The sequence below is a fragment of the Polyergus mexicanus genome, unplaced genomic scaffold (assembly GCF_030449975.1).
Source record: "Polyergus mexicanus isolate NDT 795.1 unplaced genomic scaffold, iyPolMexi1.0 SCAF_10, whole genome shotgun sequence".
Classification (NCBI taxonomy): Eukaryota; Metazoa; Arthropoda; class Insecta; order Hymenoptera; family Formicidae; genus Polyergus; species Polyergus mexicanus.
Genome location: NW_027223330.1, coordinates 6,273,479 through 6,295,645, shown reverse-complemented (window position 1 = coordinate 6,295,645; position 22,167 = coordinate 6,273,479). Strand labels below are relative to the sequence as shown.

Below are 22,167 nucleotides of genomic sequence, written 5' to 3'. Positions count from 1 at the left end.
AAATGTACAGAGCGCTTTTTTGGAAAAATGATCTAAATAAAAATTTTAACATACAGCTAAACGCGGATCAAGTGATCAGTTGCTCCCGAATTCATATTGGATTTATTATGAATTTTTAAGAGCCAAATTGCAAAATCTGACTCTGTACGATTAATTCTAACAATATAAGGAATACGTCAAAACAAGTTTCATGAAAAAATATAAATTTTTCGAAATGTAGGACGAAGACTACGAATTTCACTACATCTAAGGTGCAGCTAACTACAGAACATGGGAAATATTTCGTGGTAGCATATTGACCGCGTGACAATGAAACATGATTGCGTCATTTTTGTCTGTCTTTCATCGCGTATGTGTGTAGGCGTCCGTGAAGGCACACACCGATACGTTGAAATCACGGATGCGATTGTTGGGACATAATGTCAGACAAGGAGTGACAATCGCGTCCTATCCTTGTTCCTCTAGTGTATTGCTTTACGACCGAAATACGGCCTGAAAATGTTTTTTGATCTCTCGTGGCAGAAAACAGTAATGCTATAAGACTAATGGACGCCCATTTTTTGAGAATTTTCTATTTGTGTATATACATATGTGTATATACAGGATGTTTCAGAACAACCTTCCATCTTTAAAAGGACGTATTCCTGATACGATTCTAAGACGATTTTTCCTTTACCAAAATTTGAATTGAAGCGTAATTTTTGAGTGATAAGCAAAAATAGTTAGCAAATCACGCGTAGAGTACAAAAGGCAGGCAGGAGCGACGCAACGCGCCGCAGCTGACCATCCAACGCGTGACTACCACCGCATGATTCGCTAACTATTTTATCTTATAACATAAAGTTATGTTTTATATAAAATTTTGGTAAAGAAGGAAATGTCTTAGAATTACGTCAGGAATACGTATTTCTTAAAATTTAATTTTTCATATCTGGCGCGTGCATTTGTCGTCTTTTTTTATCTTTTTTAAGAAAGGTAAATTTTTAGTAGTTATGTCATTCCTTTTTTACTATACAGGATATATAAATATTGTCAAAACGTCTTAATATCTCGAAAAATACGCATTTTCGAAAAAATGTTTCATATAAAAGTTATAATGTTTTATATGGCGCATTACATAGCAATATTGTTATGAACTTGAATAGCGTTGTCAAGGTCATGTAAAAGCCACTTTTAATTTCTTAAATGGAACTCCCTATTTTTCATTAAATATTTTTATAGCTTATCTCGAGAGATTTTTGAAACATTATAATAAAGTATTTTTTTATTAAATATTTTTTGAGTTATTTTTCACACCTGGCGCGTGCACTTGGCATCTTTTTTTACTTTTGTTTTAATCATAGATTACAAAAAACTTAATTTAGATAAATCCTTTTAATTTAAAGATTTGACACTAACACAAAATCCACCAAATACATAACACATAAACTCTTCCCGCCACCTCTTTTCCTCATTCACCTCCCATTATTCGACAGTGTTTTCCCCTGAGCGTCCTCATTTATCTTTCCCCCTCGAATCTCCTCAGCCATCGAGAACTCCTACTCCCCTTCCACTCTTTTTCTATTTATCTGTCTTTCCCGAACAATCTCAGCCGATAAAGATTCTTACTTTTCCTTCACCCTCTTTCTACTCACTTGCCTCTTCCGAACAACTTCAACCGACGAAGATTCCTATTCCTCCTCTTTCTCCATGCCTCGAATCGGGCGATTGTCCAAGAGCGTTGCACGATTTTGAGGAAACCCTCCAGGACTTCATAGAAGAATTTCCAGATCTCAAAAAGATATCGGGAGATTTAGACAGAGATCTGACGATTATTAATAAAGATCTAACGATCCCAAAGAAGAGTCAAACTTCTACAAAGAACAGATTCAAAAAAACTGATATAGATATCTCCTAGAACAGTTTCCTCCTATTCCCGATTCTCTTCCTGGGGAGATCTACAGGATAGGCCCAAATTGCGTAGAACTCAGTAAATTTTATTGCATCCTTTTCGGAAGTCCTGTTGGCTCTTATCCCGTTTTTTCTCCCAGGCTCCCAGGTTCCAATAGCCGCCCCTATTGAAGCCCTATGAACGACGCTCTCTCTTTCTTCCATAATAGAATTTGAAGATGTCCAATAATTTCATTAATCTTATCTTCCTATTCATGTTTTTATTTATTAATTAAGTTATATTATATTTATTGTAAATTTCCAACCGGAATTTAAATTTTAATATTTTTCTTCGATTCCGTTTGATGTCGTCTGTATTTATGTGACATTCGCAAAAAAACATTTTCCTTCACCTTCACATTCACACATTCACATAAACATACATTAAATTTTAAGGATATTTGTTTTATAAATACGAAATTAAATTCTAAATATATTAATATTAAAATCTCATCATTTTAGTCTTTCTTTCCTTTAAATAAATATAACATTTAATTTTTAAATCCGAGTAATTTATTAATCCGTCTTTCTGTTATTCGAAATCGCATAAGATCCCGTCCCAGGATCGGAAGGTCGGATAATAGGGATTCAGTTCCTTTACCAAAAAGTGACCGCCAAGCGAACGGCCTATTAATAGTATAAAAGTGGTCCTTTTGGTCATTGATCTGTCTTGGGTACTCGTCTGTTCGTTCGACTCTAAGGCACACATCGTCTAGCGTTTGTCTAGATGTAAGTAGGTTACGCTCTCCCGCTGACCTATCATTCTATGAGGCTGGACATAATAATAATACATTGTTGTATTTGTCTCAAACAGCGCTACAACTTTTATCACATCGAAATATCCACATTATTATAAAAAAAATATGCATACCTCTCCGTTTGTTAATACAAGTAATTTTTGGAAGCAATCACTATACTTACAATAGAGTTCAACTTGAATCATTTAATTTGATATATAAGGTATCTCACAACTTCCATACCTTCATAATATTTTGATAGCGTATTCTAAAGGCAAAATGGAGTGAAAAACCTTAATACAAAAATATCGAAGCTACAACAGTTTTTGAGTTATAAGTGGTCAAAGGTTATCATTAATATTGTGTAGAATTTGCGTCCTCAAACTCGTAACTACATTTACACATGTACTGATCTGTCATCTGTTATTGTTGGTAGATAGAGTCCGACCGAACCTTCGGCTTCGACTTCGGCTTCGGCCACCTTCTGCCAAAAATTACACCTTCGGCAAAACAATCGGCTTCGGCCAAAATCAGTCGGAAGGTTTTGCCGAAGCCGAAGGTTGAATCTATATAGGCGCACGGGCGCGACAAGAGAGCGCGGGTGAGTAACAAGTCGTTGCCTGTTTGATTTCGTTACCCCGATCACAATCGGGACCAGTGATGCCAGAATTGAGACGCGAGCAACATGTCGAGGTGGAAGGGATAACACACACAAGCGCAAACCGCGTACGTGTGAGCTCGGTGCTTCGGCTAGCTTCGGATAGCAGAAGAGGACAGATACACTGTTTTCTGTCTCTCTTCTTTCTATCGAGCCGGCAACTATAGCGACGGGCGTACGGCCGACGGCGACGAGCGATGTGACTCGCTTTTCGATTCTTTATATACATGAGCGTTAAATGTTTTTTTTTTTACAGCCCTTTTATGTCATATAATAAATGTTTTTTCCAACTTTCCTTCCTACATTATATATTAAATGATTTCTCACGCTTTCGATATTATACATTTATATTAGACTTATAAGAGAAAATACATTATTATATTAAAACAATATTGTCTTACTTAATTTTTTTTTATTTAAGTATATTGCATATAAAAGTATTCGAGTAAAATACTCGAAGATTGAACATTATATTAAACATTTCATATTCTACATACCGAGAAAAAAAATAATTTGATAGTAAAAAATTTTATTTTACTCGAGAAAACTATTTATTCGGTGAATTTTAATAACGTTTTTGTTTATATTTAAATCTTTAAGTTTCTTAAGTAAAATATATTTATTTAGTAAATATAAAATATATTTTTCTTATTAAAAACAATATCTATATTATTAAAAAATATTACTTAAATGAAAAGAAATTATACAAAGATAAAAAATGAATATTGTTAGAACAAATCAAATAATTTTTGTTAATAATATACTGGAAGAATAAAAATATATATATTATGCGAGCACTTTTATATATTTAAATAAAAAAATATATATTAATTAAAGCAGTATTGTTGTAATGTAATAATGTATTTTCTTATAACTCTGGTATAATATATAGTATTAAAAGGCTGTAAATATATTTTTAAATTGGAGAAATAATATTTGTAATTGTAAATATATTTAGAAAGCATTGCGGTTTAACATAATAAAATAAATAATAAATTTTGAAAATAGTTACAAATTTCATTTATACAATTCGAGATATATCATTTATATGGGAATTAAACTCCTACTTTTTGTGCTTCAAACAAACAGTTTACAAATATTTACCGTGCTCAATTCAATCAGTTTAATATTCTGAATCTTGTATTGGGCTTATATCAGATATAATCAGAAATTAAACTGATTGAACACTACTACGCTTTAAATCTTACATTACTAGCCAAACCTTGCAGACTTTATATTCATTTGCAAGAATACAAGAAAATACATCATCTAACGAAGAAATTAATAAATCGTTCGCATATTTAAATGAAATGAATCGATTTTTAATAACAAAAAATCTAATTGTCTAAGATACATATTTGATTAAATATTATATATTGATTAATATTATGTGTTTGGGATGGCTTTACATAATGAATGGTGCTTTTCCACACCACCCATGGGGTATCACCAATGGCGCGTTCGGTTTTTTAAAGTGGACCTTCGCCTGGAGCCCTATTATACCACTGTATGTTACATATTTTATTGTATCTTTCATTTACAAGTGTGATGTCTTTTACAGACAAGATATATTTTACACACTTGTTTTTTATAAGTGTGATGTCTTTTAAAGACAAGTTACTTTTTATTTTATTTTCAACATTATTATTACATATCATTAACCGATGATGGACCAGCAATGTCATCAATGTCAGCAGCATATAATGTAAGACTTTTCATTTGTTTCGTACGCCGTGCATTTGTTTCATATGCGATCTGTTGTTTCACGGCGCTTCTGTGAGATAATTTCGTTGCTTTGTACTTGCGAGTCAACGTATTTTTTGATACGTGCCTGGTGAAGTCTTGATATCTAAGAAGCTGAATCAATTCTGATTGTGAGTCCCTATTGTTTATTGTTTATCTTTTACTTGATTCATTCTTCTTTAATTCTTTGTTTCTGCCTATATTTTGCTGTATATAAAAATGTGTGATGAATTAAGAAAAAAATCTAAGCGAAGCTTTTCAAAAGCTTGGCTTAGTGATGATAGAATTAAATCTTGGATACGTAAAGTATCTTTTGATGATAGTTTTTATCATTGTATTATACGTAATAAAAATATTTCGTGCAACACACATGTTTTAAGACATGCGGATTCTGCGTGCCACAAAAATAATATGAAAGAAAGTACATCATTATTATTAAATGCTGACAATAAGAATTTAAATAAAAAATTAACAAAAAAACATAAATTTAAACAACAATGGCTAGAGATCGAATTATTTAAGCCATGGCTACGCGAAGTATCACATGACAAAAATTCGTTTTTTTGCTCATTTTGTAATAAATCTATGATTGGTGGTTTATCACAAATTTATCGTCATGCAGAATCAATAACACACATAAAAATATGTCAAAATAATAAAACAGAAACAAAGAATATGGATGAAAGTATCAACATGACGGACGAATCACTTTTGTCATTTGAAGAGCGAAAGAAATCAGCAGAAATTCGATATGCCGCGTTAATTGCTGATAAGAATGTTTCGCATCAAACGGCAAAAGAAATTCTTAGTTTTTTCCAAGAAGTAGGAAAAGATCGTAACGTATTGAAAAGTATGACCATGGGTCGAACAAAATGTAAAAGTATAATTTCCAATGTATTGTGTCCGGTTGAGACGGCCCGTGTGATTAGTAACATTCAAAATACGAAATTTACAATTTTTATTGACGAAACGTCTGATATTAGTAATGAAAAATGGATGACGTTTCTTGTTCGATATGTTGATTCTGAAACATTAGATATTCGCACGCAATTAGTTAAATTAATTAATATTGATGCGAGAAATAGCAGCGCGGAAAAATTATTTAATGCATTTAAATATGAAATGTGGAAATTAAACATTCCATTTTTAAATATTGTTGCCCTATCATGCGACAATGCATCTGTCATGATAGGAAAACATCTATCGTTCAAAAAAAAGTTACAAGAAGTTTGTAAAAATTTATTAACATTTTCATGTCCATGCCATTCCGCTGCATTGGCTGCACATGCTGCATGTGCAAAAATACCGGAATATTGTAAAGAATTTTTAAAAAAGATGGCGAATTATATTAACAGTAGTCCCAAGCGTGCTGCTATTTATCAAGAATTTAGCGAATGTTTTCAGGAAACAAATCATAAAATTTTAAAGTTGTCTGATACACGGTGGCTTTCTCGCCATTCATGTGTTGAAAGACATCTTGAGTTGTGGGATACTACCAAGCTTTTTTTGACCGAAATGGTCGTAAGTGAAAAATCAAAGTCAGGAGAAAATTTATTATCTATAATGCAAAATCCTGATGTAAAAGCATATTTACTATTTTTAAAACATATTTTGAATTTTTTTAATTCTTTCAATGCATTTTCCAAGCTCTGCAAACAAGAATTCATTTATTGCAGCCAAAATCAGTAGAGCTTTTAATAACAGTTTGTAAACACTTTTTGAAACCAGAGCTTCTAAAATATGTATGTAATGATGATTTTAAATTTTCTGAAAAAGAAAACCAAAAATCTTTAAATAATATAAATGTAGGATTTGAATGTGAAGAATATCTCGAGAGTTTAATGAAAGAAGGACACGCAGACATAATTGGAAATGTTCGAGATAATTGTTTGCAATTTTACGTGACTGCTGCCGAAGAGATTAGTAAAAGATTGCCCATTAAAGATAAATTTTTATATAAATTAAAGATTTTTCAATTAAACGCAGCATTATGTAACATCGATAGAGAAACATCATTTAATGATGTTTCTTTTATCGCTCAAACCCTCGGTGGTTTTGACGAAAATGCATTAAAAAAAGAGTGGCATGCTTTACATCTCGATTTTACAATAGCAGAAAAAGAACATTTTTCTAAATTAAACTTTGATGAGATGTGGAAAGAAATTTTAAAACGTAAATATCCCAACCTGAAGACTCTTTTGAATGCTGTAAGATCACTTCCAAATTCAAATGCTGACCCAGAAAGAATGTTTTCTTTTCTATCTGATATAAAAACAAAAAAACGAAATAAACTTTCGCCCGCGTGTGTAAATGCTATTTGTGTATTAAAATCAGCACTAAAAACGAGAAAACAAACTGTTCTAGACATGGAGATTAATGAAAAGCATTTATCTCTCATGTCATCGGAAAAATTATATTTTACTTGCCCTAAGAAAATGAACAATCTTACATTATATGCTGCTGACATTGATGACATTGCTGGTCCATCATCGGTTAATGATATGTAATAATAATGTTGAAAATAAAATAAAAAGTATCTTATCTTTAAAAGACATCACACTTGTAAATGAAAGATACAATAAAATAGGTAACATACAGTGGTATAATAGGGCTCCAGGCGAAGGTCCACTTTAAAAAACCGAACGCGCCATTGGTGATACCCTATGGGTGATGTGGAAAAGCACCATTCATTATGTAAAGCCATCCTAAAAAGTGAAACATAATATTAATCAATATACATAATATTACCATAATATACCAAATAATATACCATAATATACCATAATATACCAAATACATAATATTAATCAATATATAATATTTAATCAAATATGTATCTTAGACAATTAGATTTTTTGTTATTAAAAATCGATTCATTTCATTTAAATATGCGAACGATTTATTAATTTCTTCGTTAGATGATGTATTTTCTTGTATTCTTGCAAATGAATATAAAGTCCGCAAGGTTTGGCTAGTAATGTAAGATTTAAAGCGTAGTAATGTTCAATCAGTTTAATTTCTGATTATATCTGATATAAGCCCAATACAAGATTCAGAATATTAAACTGATTGAATTGAGCACGGTAAATATTTGTAAACTGTTTGTTTGAAGCACAAAAAGTAGGAGTTTAATTCCCATATAAATGATATATCTCGAATTGTATAAATGAAATTTGTAACTATTTTCAAAATTTATTATTTATTTTATTAAGTTAAACCGCAATGCTTTCTAAATATATTTACAATTGCAAATATTATTTCTCCAATTTAAAAATATATTTACAGCTTTTTAATACTATATATTATATCAGAGTTATAAGAAAATACATTATTACATTACAATATTGCTTTAATTAATATATATTTTTTTATTTAAATATATAAAAGTGCTCGCATAATATATATATTTTTATTCTTCCAGTATATTATTAACAAAAATTATTTGATTTGTTCTAACAATATTCATTTTTTATCTTTGTATAATTTCTTTTCATTTAAGTAATATTTTTTAATAATATAGATATTGTTTTTAATAAGAAAAATATATTTCATATTTACTAAATAAATATATTTTACTTAAGAAACTTAAAGATTTAAATATAAACAAAAACGTTATTAAAATTCACCGAATAAATAGTTTTCTCGAGTAAAATAAAATTTTTTACTATCAAATTATTTTTTTTCTCGGTATGTAGAATATGAAATGTTTAATATAATATTCAATCTTCGAGTATTTTACTCGAATACTTTTATATGCAGTATACTTAAATATAAAAAAAATTAAGTAAGGCAATATTGTTTTAATATAATAATGTATTTTCTCTTATAAGTCTAATATAAATATATAATATCGAAAGCGTGAAAAATCATTTAATATATAATGTAGGAAGGAAAGTTGGAAAAAACATTTATTATATGACATAAAAAGGCTGTAAAAAAAAACATTTAACGCTCATGTACATAAAGAATCGAAAAGCGAGTCACATCGCTCGTCGCCGTCGGCCGTACGCTCGTCGCTATAGTTGCCGGCTCGATAGAAAAAAGAGAGACAGAAAACAGTATATCTGTCCTCTTCTGCTATCCGAAGCTAGCCGAAGCACCGAGCTCACACGTACGCGGTTTGCGCTTGTGTGTGTTATCCCTTCCACCTCGGTTGCATGTTGCTCGCGTCTCAATTCTGGCATCACTGATCGGGACTCGGGACTTCGGGACAATCCCGTCACGGCGGTCACCCGGCAGTCCCGGCTCCCAGGACGCGACCTTAGTTTATGCTGCGATTTTATTTTATTGTGGAAGTGAAGTGACAAGTTTGACTGTTTGTTTACGTAAGTAAAACAGTTTAATTACTTTTTTCGTATTAGATAAAAAATGTAAGTGTATGGTATGATTTGTTTAATTGTATAAAACATTACGCTGGAATTTTGAAGAATTGAGCGGTCAGAATAAACTTGCACTTTTTAGAGTATTTATGTTCACGTATTTTTCTTTTATTATGTGAAAATTTATTTATTGACGTAGGTTCATATTGCTTTCAATTCAGATAAATAAAAGTTTCATAAGAAGATGGCAGCTAAAAATCCCATTTGGGACTATTTTGATAAAAATGAGGATAAAGTAACTTGCAAAATATGTTCCAAAACATTGTCGCTTGGTAGTTTACTGCCTAAAAAACAAACAGTGACCAATATACAATAAAAAATCATTTAGAAAAAATTCATAAAGAAAAATGGCAAAAATATATTGAAGCACATAGCAAATATTTAGGTGCAATTAAAGTCAGAAAAGTACAAAATATGAAAACGCCTCACGAAAGTGAAGATGTTATGATGGAGTCAACTTTGCCACAGATAATGGAACGAAAGATAGCAACAGTATGGCCCGATGATCATCCTATTTCATTACGTATTGATAAAAGTATAATGGATCTTATAATTGTCGACATGTTACCATATAATATTGTTGAAAGCGATGCATTTCAAAAGCTGAATATTACTGATCCAAATAGCTCGTCACGATACCGAAAAAAATCAGAAAAATTTTTTAGGACATCTTTGATGCCAACTACTTACGATAAAGTTAAAAAAAAAAGTATTTGATCTTGTTTCTAGAGCCAAATGGATAAGCTTTACTACGGATATTTGAAGCAATCTTACAAAAACATGCTCTCTTTTGAGTTTTACGGCTAATTTTATTGAAGGGCCAACCAGACCTAAAGTGATTTTAGGAGTTATGGTTCTTGAGGATCACACCGGATCAGTTATAGCCAAGAAACTTACCGAAGCAATTAGTGAATATCAAATAGAAAATAAAATCCATATGGCTATACGGGATAACGCCGCTAATATGGGTGCGGCTATGCGTATTGGAAATTTTACATCTTTAGGATACGTAGCTCATACATTGCAACTTGTAATTAATGACTCATTCTTTAAAGATGAAGAAATTACGATTCTAATAAAAAAATGTCGCAAGATTGTAGGCCACTTTAAAAAAAGCGAACAAGCAAATCGATATCTCAATCAATTTCAAGAAACCTGTGGTTTACCAAAGCATGCTTTAATCCAAGATGTAGAGACAAGATGGAATAGCACCTACTTAATGATGGAGAGACTGTTTGAGCAAAAAGTTGCCATCAATCTCTACATGGCAGAACGTAGTGGAATTGATGTCCCGACTGTGGAAGAGTGGGGTCTGATGAAACATCTGATAACTGTATTAAACTTTCTATCAAGCTACATTAAATATTTCTGCCGATTCTGCATGCGTGTCTCTCATCATACCATTAATAGCCATGCTAAACACAAAACTTGCAGTGAAAGCTGAAGATTCAAAAGAGATATGTAGATTAAAACAACGCTTGTGTGAATCAGTCAACAAAAGATTTTCCTACGTAAAAAATTGTTCAAAATTAACTATTGCAACGATTGTCGACCCACGTTTCAAAACCAAGTACTTAACCGAAATAACAAGCTGCAAGGCTAAAATTCTAACTTTTTTATGTCAAGAGTTTTCGAAAACATTAGAAAATGCTACCAACACAATAAATGAAACTGTTGTAGCTTCAACTTTATCAGATCCTCAAGCACAAGAAATGGAAAATCTGTGGGATACGCATGATAATATGCCGTCAACACTTGAATCACCCGATTCAGAAGATTTTCCATCTTTTGATGAACACCTGAAATCCTATTTAAAAGAACCTTTACTTAAAAGAAATGCCGACATTTTTCATTATTGGGCTTCAAGTCCTTATACCTATTCGAAAAAAGTAGCTACAAAGTATTTATCGGCTCCTCCTACCAGCGTAGCGAGCGAGCAATTGTTCAGCGCTGCTGGACAAATTTATGCTGATAAGAGGGCTAATTTGCTTGGCGAAAATGTTGATAAATTTCTGTTTCTGGCCTATAATATTAAATTGTTTAATTTCGATTATTGACTTCACAGTTTGATGTTAAAAAATACTTGTATTATTTATTATTTTGTGAGTTAGATTGTTTTTTCTTTTTTCTTAGTTTTTCCTAGTTACTAATTTATTATGTTTCTAAAGCCAAATGCAAAAATAAATTCATAATTTTAATAAAAATGACTGATTTATTTATGAATATTACTATTTAAATAAAAAAGAAGAAACTGATTTATAATTTTTTTAAGTTCATTGGACTAGCAGTTAAAAAGTATTAAATATTTTTTTTTAAACCAAATACAAAGATAAAGTGATTTTTATTTTTTAGTTAAAACAACTTAATTTATAAGTTAAATCAGAAAAACCGACATTTTCATTTATGATTTTTAGTCTAGTATTCTAATTTTAATATCAGATTTATTAATAACTTTCCACTTAAATCGTGGTTAGTGTTAATATAGAAATAAAAGAAAACTGATTTCTTTTTTGAAAATAATAGTAGCAATAAAAAATAATTTTTTTTTTTCAAAGCGAAATGTAAAGAGGACGAAGTGATTGTTAATATTTTATTTTAGTAACATATGATAAAAATATTTAAAATAATAAGAAATAAATAAATTTATGCTTGTATTATTTTAAATCACAACTCCGCAAACACACACTAAATAAAAACAAACAAAAACACTATCTCAACTTAATAGCAAATGCATTCAGCTAAAAAGAAGTATTTTCCCTTACTTCTTTAGCATTATCAGTATTTATCAAGCATTATGCAATTCCTTCGGCTTCGACTTTGGCTTCGGCTAAAAAATTGACCTTCGGTCGGACTCTACTGGTAGATAAAATAAGCAAATTGATTTCTACAAAACTTTTCCACGCAATCTAAACAAAAATAAACTTTATTTCTTAAATATGTGAAAATATTAAGTTTATATTTCTATTTAAATATAATAATTAATTATTATTAATAATAATTAACCATTTAAATTATTATTTTTAAAAAAATTAATTTTTTTTATGTACAATATAATTCGTTAATATTAGCTGATCGCCGTACATAGTATCCATACAAATAAGAAACAATGAAATCAGCTGTGCAATAAAAATCAATGTTACCTGATTTGTAAAATCAATAACAGATAACAAATCGATACACAGGTATGTGTACGCGCGAGCTCTAAGCAATATCATTGGCAAACTTCAATCGTTTATAACTCAGAAACTATTGCAGCTTCAAAAGTTTTGTATTAGAATTTTTGATTTTATTTTATCTCTAGAATATACTATTTAAGTATTGTACGGAAGTTGTGAGACATTCTGTATATTTGTTACGATTTATCTCTTTTAATTTAAAAGATAAAAGGAGGTGGAACTTCCTGAGTGAAAATCCCACTTTTGGTGGGACACCTTCTGTATATTTTTCCAAAATTTATTGCGTAATAGTATTTAAAAAACATGATTTTCAAATAATTTATTTTAATCAATTTTAAATTAATGAAGTATTCCGTTCGTTTCGTTATTTTAGTTCCACTTGTTCCATTGTTCTAGTTACGTTTGTTCTGTTGTTCTAGTTCTGTTTATTATAATATTAATAATAATAAAAAAACGGGAAAAGATCCTCAGAAGACGAAACTCCGTCTGCGGCACGCAGATGAAGTCCATTCTTCGTCTTCGACGAAGTGCCTCCTCGATAAATAGTTCTTAAGTTCAGACCAATTCTTTTCCAAAAGAGAAAGAGGTTTCTTACCGAAAAAGTGCATACCTGTTAGGGCTTTTAAGACCCGATATACACTATCGGTCCGCTCATGGACCGATCATAATCCTAGAATATTTACACTATCGAGTTACGGATCCGGTAACGCAATCCGTTCTCGATCCGATATTAGACGATCAGTATTGTTTTATCTTCCCTGTTATCAAGTTCGTTATAACTTGTCCCGAAAAAATGTCACTATTTTCTGATGAAGAATTAGTTATAATTGCTGTAGCACTGGACGATGAAGATAGAGAAAGTGAAGAGAATAAAACAGAAAGAAAGATGAGGAAAAGATCAATGTGGGTTCATCCCAGTTTGATAAATAAAGAAACTGAAAGAGAATATTTTACATTATATCCTCATTTAGTAAATGATGAGGATAAATTTATTAAATATTTGTTTGATGCTGTATGTCACTACTCGACATTGACAAACTGAGAACTGACGATGGATTGAGGACCAACTGTTCACACTATCGGTGCTGGTCCGAACAAGTTCGATCACGCTCCGGTAAAATATTCTCTCGAATCGATCGTTGCTGGAGCGAAATAAGATCGAAACTTGAGCCTTACCCATAATGTGGATATGTATATTATAAATTAGGCCTGCGCCCGGTTTGCACTTTCCGGCCGATGTTGACTGTTGCCATCCCCACTGCTTTTGTTTAATAATATCTAGGCTGCTCGCGGAAACGTAAGACACTCAAACTCAGGGACGGTATTAGCTACAAATCATATGGGACTTTAGTATATAATATATGGGAGTGGTGCACTTGGACACAGTATAATTGGACACGGTGCAAATGGACACGTTACAAATAGACACGAGATTTTGCACACGGTTCAATTGGACACAGGGCATTTGGACACAGTAATTTTGGATACAGTAGCTTTTGGACACATAAGAAAATACGCATCGTTTACTTGGACACCGCTCAATTGGACACTGTTCATTTGGACACCGTTCGTTTGGACACAGAAAGATGCGCACCGTTCATTTGGACACCGTTCGTTTGGACACCGTTATTTGCCCACCGTTCGTTTGAACACCGTTCATTTGCCCACCGTTCGTTTGGACACCGTTCATTTGCCCACTGTTTGTTTGGACACCGTTCATTTGCCCACCGTTCGTTTGGACACCGTTCATTTGCCCACCGTTCGTTTGGACACCGTTCGTTTGGACACCAAAATTTGATTTAAATTATACGACGTAATCCACACCAAATTTTTGTTTTAAATAAGAAATAGGTTTGGGTTAGGTTATATCTTTCGGAAGTGGAGCCCCCCCGCAGGGGGGGTGGAACCCACTGTATCCATGCATGACATCCAAATATGCGAAAGGCTAAACAAAGTGCTAATAGCAATGTAAAATTAATGACATCAGTATCAGAGATATATAAGTATGAATATATTTTATTTTGACAGATATTATAACCTTCAAATGTATCTCCTTTTCACGATTTCATATTTTACATAGATTTACCAGTATAAAGTGTTATAAGAATACTGATTATATTTTCCCAAAATGATTTTTATTTCTCTCCATCTGTTACATATTCAAACAAACAGTGCGCATGTTTCTGTGTACAAATGAACGGTGTCCAAACGAACGGTGGGCAAATGAACGGTGTCCAAACGAACGGTGGGCAAATGAACGGTGTCCAAACGAACAGTGGGCAAATGAACGGTGTCCAAACGAACGGTGGGCAAATGAACGGTGTCCAAACGAACGGTGGGCAAATAACGGTGTCCAAACGAACGGTGTCCAAATGAACGGTGCGCATCTTTCTGTGTCCAAACGAACGGTGTCCAAATGAACAGTGTCCAATTGAGCGGTGTCCAAGTAAACGATGCGTATTTTCTTATGTGTCCAAAAGCTACTGTATCCAAAATTACTGTGTCCAAATGCACTGTGTCCAATTGAACCGTGTGCACAATCTCGTGTCCATTTGTAACGTGTCCATTTGCACCGTGTCCAATTGTACTGTGTCCAAGTGAAGGCCACTCATAATATATAGTTCCGCGTGCTGTTTACTACTTACAGAGTTATTATGTTTATTATTATTATGTTATAAAGTTAAAGGTAACACTAAAATGAAGAATACATTTGTTAATTATATATATATATATATGTATCCACGATTTGGTTAATATTACAATATAGTATTTAATCAAAGAAAGAATATTTGATCGAACTGTGAGCGGACTGTAAGCGGAGCGTGAGTGGACTGATAGTGTATATCGGGCCTAAAGACTGAAAATAACTGTACAAATCTTGCCTTAGCATATGTCGGGCAGTCGCACAGCATGGAGGCTTATCACCTTCAGTGCCACGCATCTCCTGCAGTTGGGTCTATTACTACGGCCCAAATGATAATTGAGGGTACCGTGCGCATCCGTGTCATTAGCCTAGTCTCTCGTCTACTTAAACCTTTGATGCAGACAGCGAGATCCTCGCTCGGTGAGTTTCCAAGAAGCGCCTTCGACTGCTTACATCCTGTGCTTCTCCACGAAGCCAAATGCTTCGCAACTAAGGACCAATCATTTCTCTGTCCAAAACAGCATACCAATCATCGGTTCTGGTCTCTCTAGTTCAGCCTCTGATTCTACTTTAGCAAGTTTAACGGCTGCTTCATTGTCCCTGATGCTGGAATGCTCGGACACCCACACCAGAGCAATTTTATTTCTTCTCGCTAGCTCCTTCAAAGCGCAACCCCAGATTAGCCTGGAGTCGGAGCGTCAAGAGCTTTAAGAACCGCCTGATTATCCGAGCAGCTTTTGATACACTTTTTCTTCTTCCAAACAACAAAAAGGTTCTGAGCGCAGCACATAATTGCCACTACTTCCGCTTGGATGGCAAACTTTTCGAACAGGATCAATTCATTAATCCCTTTCCCTCGATAGTATATAGCCGTTTCATAGCCCGACTCAGTCTTGGAGCCATCCTTAAGAAAGCTCCACTATTCAGCACCGGATCCTGCGGCCTAACTAAGCCACTCTTCCCGCCCTGGAAAGCATATTTTGAATGGCACCGTTAGAACGCGTATGACTGTATTTTATCCTGTCTCATCTGAAAAATTGGATGAGAAAAACTCCATCTTTCTTTCAGGGAGTTTGATATGTCTGGTACAGACTCTCCACTTCCCCTCATAGCCCAGCTAGTATGTTGTTGACACAGCCGCGGCTATGATTGTCTGATAGAGCCGCTCGATGCCGAGCAGAACTCCTATCGCTGCAATGGGCGTGATACTCATAATACCCTAATCCGCTCTTAAGGTAAAAGGCCTAATGTGTCTAACGTATGTTGTTGCACTTCTTGACCAGAAGACCCACGGGAGATATACCTGTCAGAACGCTACCTACGTAGACATACAATACCCGCAGATGACTCGCAAAGCACATATGCGTTAAACCGTCATAAGTTTGCTCCTGTAGCTGGATATCTTTACAGCCTCTCCTCAAACTGATGCACCGTAGCATGATGCTATGCACTACATTGCTGTAAAAGCGGCGTTTCCACTGTCCGGTTCTAGAGTAGTTCCTAAAAGTAAAAGTCTAGGCATATGTTCTAGTTTGATACAAAATGGCGTACTGTATATATATGTACAGTACGTATATATAAGCACGTGTACACGTTAGGCCAGGTCTACAGTATATCTAGTACAGGTGTAGTAATAGGTATATATATATACCCAGTCAGCTACGTCTGTTCTAACAGATATTGCCAAGTGCTTGCTATAAATTATTGTCAGCAAAAAAGCTATAAATTTGGTACAAGAGTTGTTATTACCGATTAAGCTAGCAGATTGCCGGCAAGATTCAAGCAAAGGTTGCTAACATAACTACACAGCAAATTGGCGGCAGAAACCGAGCACAGCTTGCTGACATGACTGACATCAGATTGTCGGCAAAAACTGAGCAAGATCTAGAATGCGCAATTTGATGGCAAATTGACAGCAAACACCAAACAAAATTTGCAGTTTATTACAAAGTATTATAAAATAGTTCAGTCACTTAACGCTATGCGGCGCGTTATTTATTATCTATAGCCATATTCAAATTCTTGTCATGAGTATATACAGGGTGAGTTTTTTAACCTGAAACTTTGAAATATCTCGAAAAATAAGCACTGAACGAAAAAAATGTTGATAATCAAAATTTAATCCTTCCGCGGGGGAAATACATTAATATTAAAATTCGTCCTTCACCCCCCACCTCCTGGGGGGGAGGGGAGGCAACTTTAAAATCTTAAATGGAAACCCTCATTTTTATTTAGTATTCTTGTAGCTGACATCGAGAGTTTTCCAAAATACTATAATAAAGTATTTTTTTATTAAGTACTTTTTGAGTTATTTTATATTTTAATCTGACATATTTTGATCTAAAAAATAAAATATTTCGTAAAATATTCAGTTTTCGATAATTTTACCGTAATACTTCTATGTACAGGATAATAAGACAAATTAATTAGTGCCAGAAAAAACAAATAATTGTTTAAAAAAATACATTGTAAATAATTTTCTTAAAAACAATTATTTTTATACTAATTGATTTATCTCATTATTCTGTACATAGAAGTATTACGGTAAGATTATCAAAAACTAAATAGTTTACGAGATATTTAATTTTTTATATCAAAATAGGTCAGATTAAAATATAAAATAACTCAAAAAGTACTTAATAAAAAAATACTTTATTATAGTTTTTTGGAAAGCTCTCGATGTCAGCTACAAGAATACTAAATAAAAAATGGGGGTTTCCATTTAAGATTTTAAAGTTGCCCCCCCCTCGCCCCCAGGAGGTGGGGGGTGGGGGACAAATTTTAACACTAATATATTTCCCCCGCGGAAGGATTAAATTTTGATTATCAACATTTTTTTCGTTCAGTGCTTATTTTTCGAGATATTTCAAAGTTTCAGGTTAAAAAACTCACCCTGTATAAAGCCTGCAAAATGCTAATAATATTATAATATATATATTTCTATCAGTTCAATTTTTGACACAATTTTTGTACAGGAAATTCAGATATTAAATTGATTTTTGGCAAATCGGACAGATAATTGTTTGATTTTCATTTATTCGAACAATTTCTGTCCAAAAAGATCCTTAATTTTATAAATTAAATTATTTAAATTTACCTATATGTTTTAACATATTAATATATGTATTTATATAATGTCTAATTATCTAATGGGTATTTTATGACCAAAATTTATTACCATTTTGTTACTTAGAGTTGAGACTTTAAATCCATTTAAATATACAATTTTATATGAATGACCAAAAGCTGCAGAATTTGTTCGGTTTTTGCTGACAATCTGCTATCAGATTATCTTGCGCAGATTTTGCTCGATTTTTGCCATCAACTTGACGTCAAATCATGCCAAGTTTTGCTCGATTTTTGCCGTCAATTTGTTGTCAGGTTATGTCAACAACCTTTGTCACCAAAATATAATACAAGCTTAACGCGGACACAGATGGTACTGGATTTGTTACCAAGTTTTGAGCGAATTTGATGCCAATTTGGCAACAATTTGTTATCAAATTGCTTACTGGGTATATATATAATATATATACACAGACATATTACACATTTTTCCTTAAATTACCAAAACTTTTGCAAAATTATGTACGGGTGGTCACACCTTTTTATTCATATATACCAGGTATATACCTATATTTTATTGATGCTATTTTCGCCGCACATGCGCGAGAAGACCCGGCCCGTCTCACAACACTCCCAATCAACGACCGCGAGGCCGACGCGCGCGCCATTTATTACCACCATAAACTGGCGGTTATACAAGGTGTAACCTTACAGCTCGACCATCCTGACATTTACATTCGTCCCGAATGTTACACTATAATCTTTTTTATGAATAGAATAACTACAGTGGAATTGATTTAATCTGTACAAATATAATTAAAGCTTAAAATCATAGCCAAAATTTGATGAGTACCGAGTCATTAAAATTTTTGGGTTTGCGAGATTTTCTTAGTTTTGTAAAATAGCACATGATAATTTGAGTTCCTGGAAGAAGGTAATACCCCGTTCCAAAGCGAGTTCCATCACACCATGTTATGACCTTGAAATAAATTTTAAGTTATATTTTTAGGTCATAATGTGTTTGACATTTTTTCCGTTATCCAGAATGCATCACGTGGAAATGAAGTCTAACAAACATCCCGTATGTGTTTGATTGTGTACGCGCGCACGCGTGTGCGCGGAAGAACTTCTTAGGAAATTGCTTTGATTGCATTTACAATGCGCATTTGCATATTTTGTGTGTTCTTGATCCTATAAAACAGAGATAGGAATAGTTGCAACTTTCGACCCGATTTTTGTGATTAACATCCCTTACTCTTTAGTATATATTATTTAGTATAATATTACATTATAATCTAATACATTATAATCTAATATAATCCTAATTATTATTTAATATATATTATTTAATATAATATTACATTATAATCTAATACAAATATAATTATAATTATTATTTAATATACAGGGTAATTCAAAACAACCTTCTGTCCTTACAATGTCATATACTTGACATTATTCTAAGACGATTTTTTCTTTGCCAAAATTTTTTCCGAGGCTTAGTTTTTAAATTATAAGCCAAAATAGTTAACGAATTACGGGCCGCGTACACAAGGCAGGCAGGAGCGGAGCAACTCACCGTCCCATACTGGTGATTACGTGAGGCGCTCGCTGCGATTAACTTTGCTACATGGGGTGTATGTGTGAGAGAGAACGTATACGCGTATACACACAAATACACATTCTCTCTTTCTCACTCACTGACTCTTACCTTGTATGTAGAGATTCGTTGCCCTTATACGACTCAATAAGTAATATTTCCGTGTGATACAACGAGTAACTAGCAAACTTTTTTTCACTCACAAATTGTACCACTTATCGAACTTTTACGTATTAATTCACGCACTTTATCGATAAACTGAATTTATTAAAAAAAAACGATGTTATTATACGTCATTATATTTTCATATTTTATAGTTTTATGTTTTCTAATAAACTATCGAATTTACAATGCGGAGGCTTTAGCCTATCACGGGACACATGATAGCGTCCGCGTCGGTCACGCGTAATATGATACATTCAGTTGTTCGGCAGCCGGCAGCCGGCATGCCAGCAACGCTAGTACCGATATAACTTGCTTGATGTCGTCGCGCAGTTTCCGCATCGAATAACGCGTTTCTTTCTTCGAGATATTTTAATAATTAATCGGTAGTAATCGGTAGATTGTGATTAATCGTTATAATCGTTAATAAATTCAATTTATCGATAAAGTGCGTAGATTAATTCGTAAAAGTTTGATAAGTGGTACAATTTATGAGTGAAAAAAGTTTGCTAGTTACTCGTTCTATCATACGGAAGTATTACTTATTGAGTCGTATGAGGGCAACGAATTACTACATGAAAGGTAAGAATCAGTGTGAGAGAGAGAGAGAGAGAAAGAGAGTGCGTGTGTGCGATCAGCTGTTTGCTATACGCGATGGATATAAAAGAGAAAGACAAAGAAGAGAAAAAGAGAGTGCGTGTGTGCGATCAACTGTTTGTTACATACGATGGGTGTAAAAGAGACAGAGAGGGAGAAAGAGAGAGAGAGAGAGAGAGAGAGAGAGAATGTGTATGTGTGTGTATATGCGTATACGTTCTCTCTCACACATACACTCCATCGTATGTAGCAAACAGTTGATCGCAGCGAGCGTCTCACGTAATCACCAGCATCGGACGGTGAGTTGCGCCACCCCTGCCTGCCTCGCGTACGCGGCCCGTAATTCGTTAACTATTTTGGCTTATAATTTAAAAACTAAGCCTCGAAAAAAATTTTGGCAAAGGAAAAATCGTCTTAGAATAGTGTCAAGTATATGACATTGTAAGGACAGAAGGTTGTTTTGAATCACCCTATATATTATTTAGTATAATATTACATTAATCTAATACAAATAATTATTTTTATTATATTTTTGTAAAAATAAATGACTATTTTTTATTTAACTAGCAAATGAATCAACATTATTTTTAGGTAATTTCGACGCATCAGGCCACGAGAATACCCGTTGATGGAGCTTACATTTATGGAATGTTTTTAAGTGGAGGCCGATGGGACCTTCAGCGAATGTTGTTGGCTGAAAGCTATCCAAAAATACTGTGGGACCCTATGCCAATTGTATGGATAAAACCTTGCGAAGCGGCGCTTATTTTTATTGGAAATCGATACGAGTGCCCGCTTTATATAACATCGGCGCGTTTTGGTGTGCTTAGGACGACAGGACATTCCTCGAATTATATATTATCAATTTTTATAGACACAGATTATCCCGTAAGCCATTGGATCAAAAGAGGATTAGCTTTACTGTGTCAGTTGGATGATTGAATATTTACATTTGTGTTATTATTAATAAACATATTATACATATAACAATCCTATTTAATTTTAGAAATAGTTAATCTAATATAACAGAAAATATTATCTTGTAACGGGGTTACTTTTCGCGAGTGCGTGGATGAGCTCGGTCGGAATCAGGGCTCGTGAAAAGATGAGACACACGAAAAGATTTAGTTAACAGATATTGTCTTTATTTGCCTCTTTCGGCAATGGTCGATTTACAATAGTGAGCGCGCGGCGGATGGTGCAACGCGCTAGATGTAATGCGCGTTTGTTATTCGGTGCGCGATGTTCGATATATCGAACCGCTTATAATATTCGTAAAACCGTGTTTATTTTGACGGCACGCGAAACGCTCAAGAAATCGGACGCGGTCGTTCGGCGCGTGTTTATTTTGATGGCGCGCGAGACGCGCAAGAAATTGGGCGCGGTCGGTCAGCGCGTGTACGGCAAGGCCGTGTTTATTTTGACGGCGCGCGGAATATAATGGAATATTAGGCGACAGGTATTTCGGCGTGGTGA

At 33.5% G+C, this 22,167-nt stretch overlaps 1 protein-coding gene across 1 annotated transcript in view; it reads left to right on the top strand.

Annotated features, from left to right (window-relative positions):
• The window catches only part of Dhc62b (Dynein heavy chain at 62B), a 962,114-nt gene extending 940,481 nt beyond the window's left edge, over window positions 1-21,633 (top strand). Inside the window, exon 36 of the mRNA XM_070302893.1 lies at window positions 21,283-21,633. Within this exon, the coding sequence (XP_070158994.1) occupies window positions 21,283-21,633 (351 nt within the window). The remainder of the gene's footprint in view (window positions 1-21,282) is intronic.
• The last annotated feature ends 534 nt before the right edge of the window (window positions 21,634-22,167 follow it).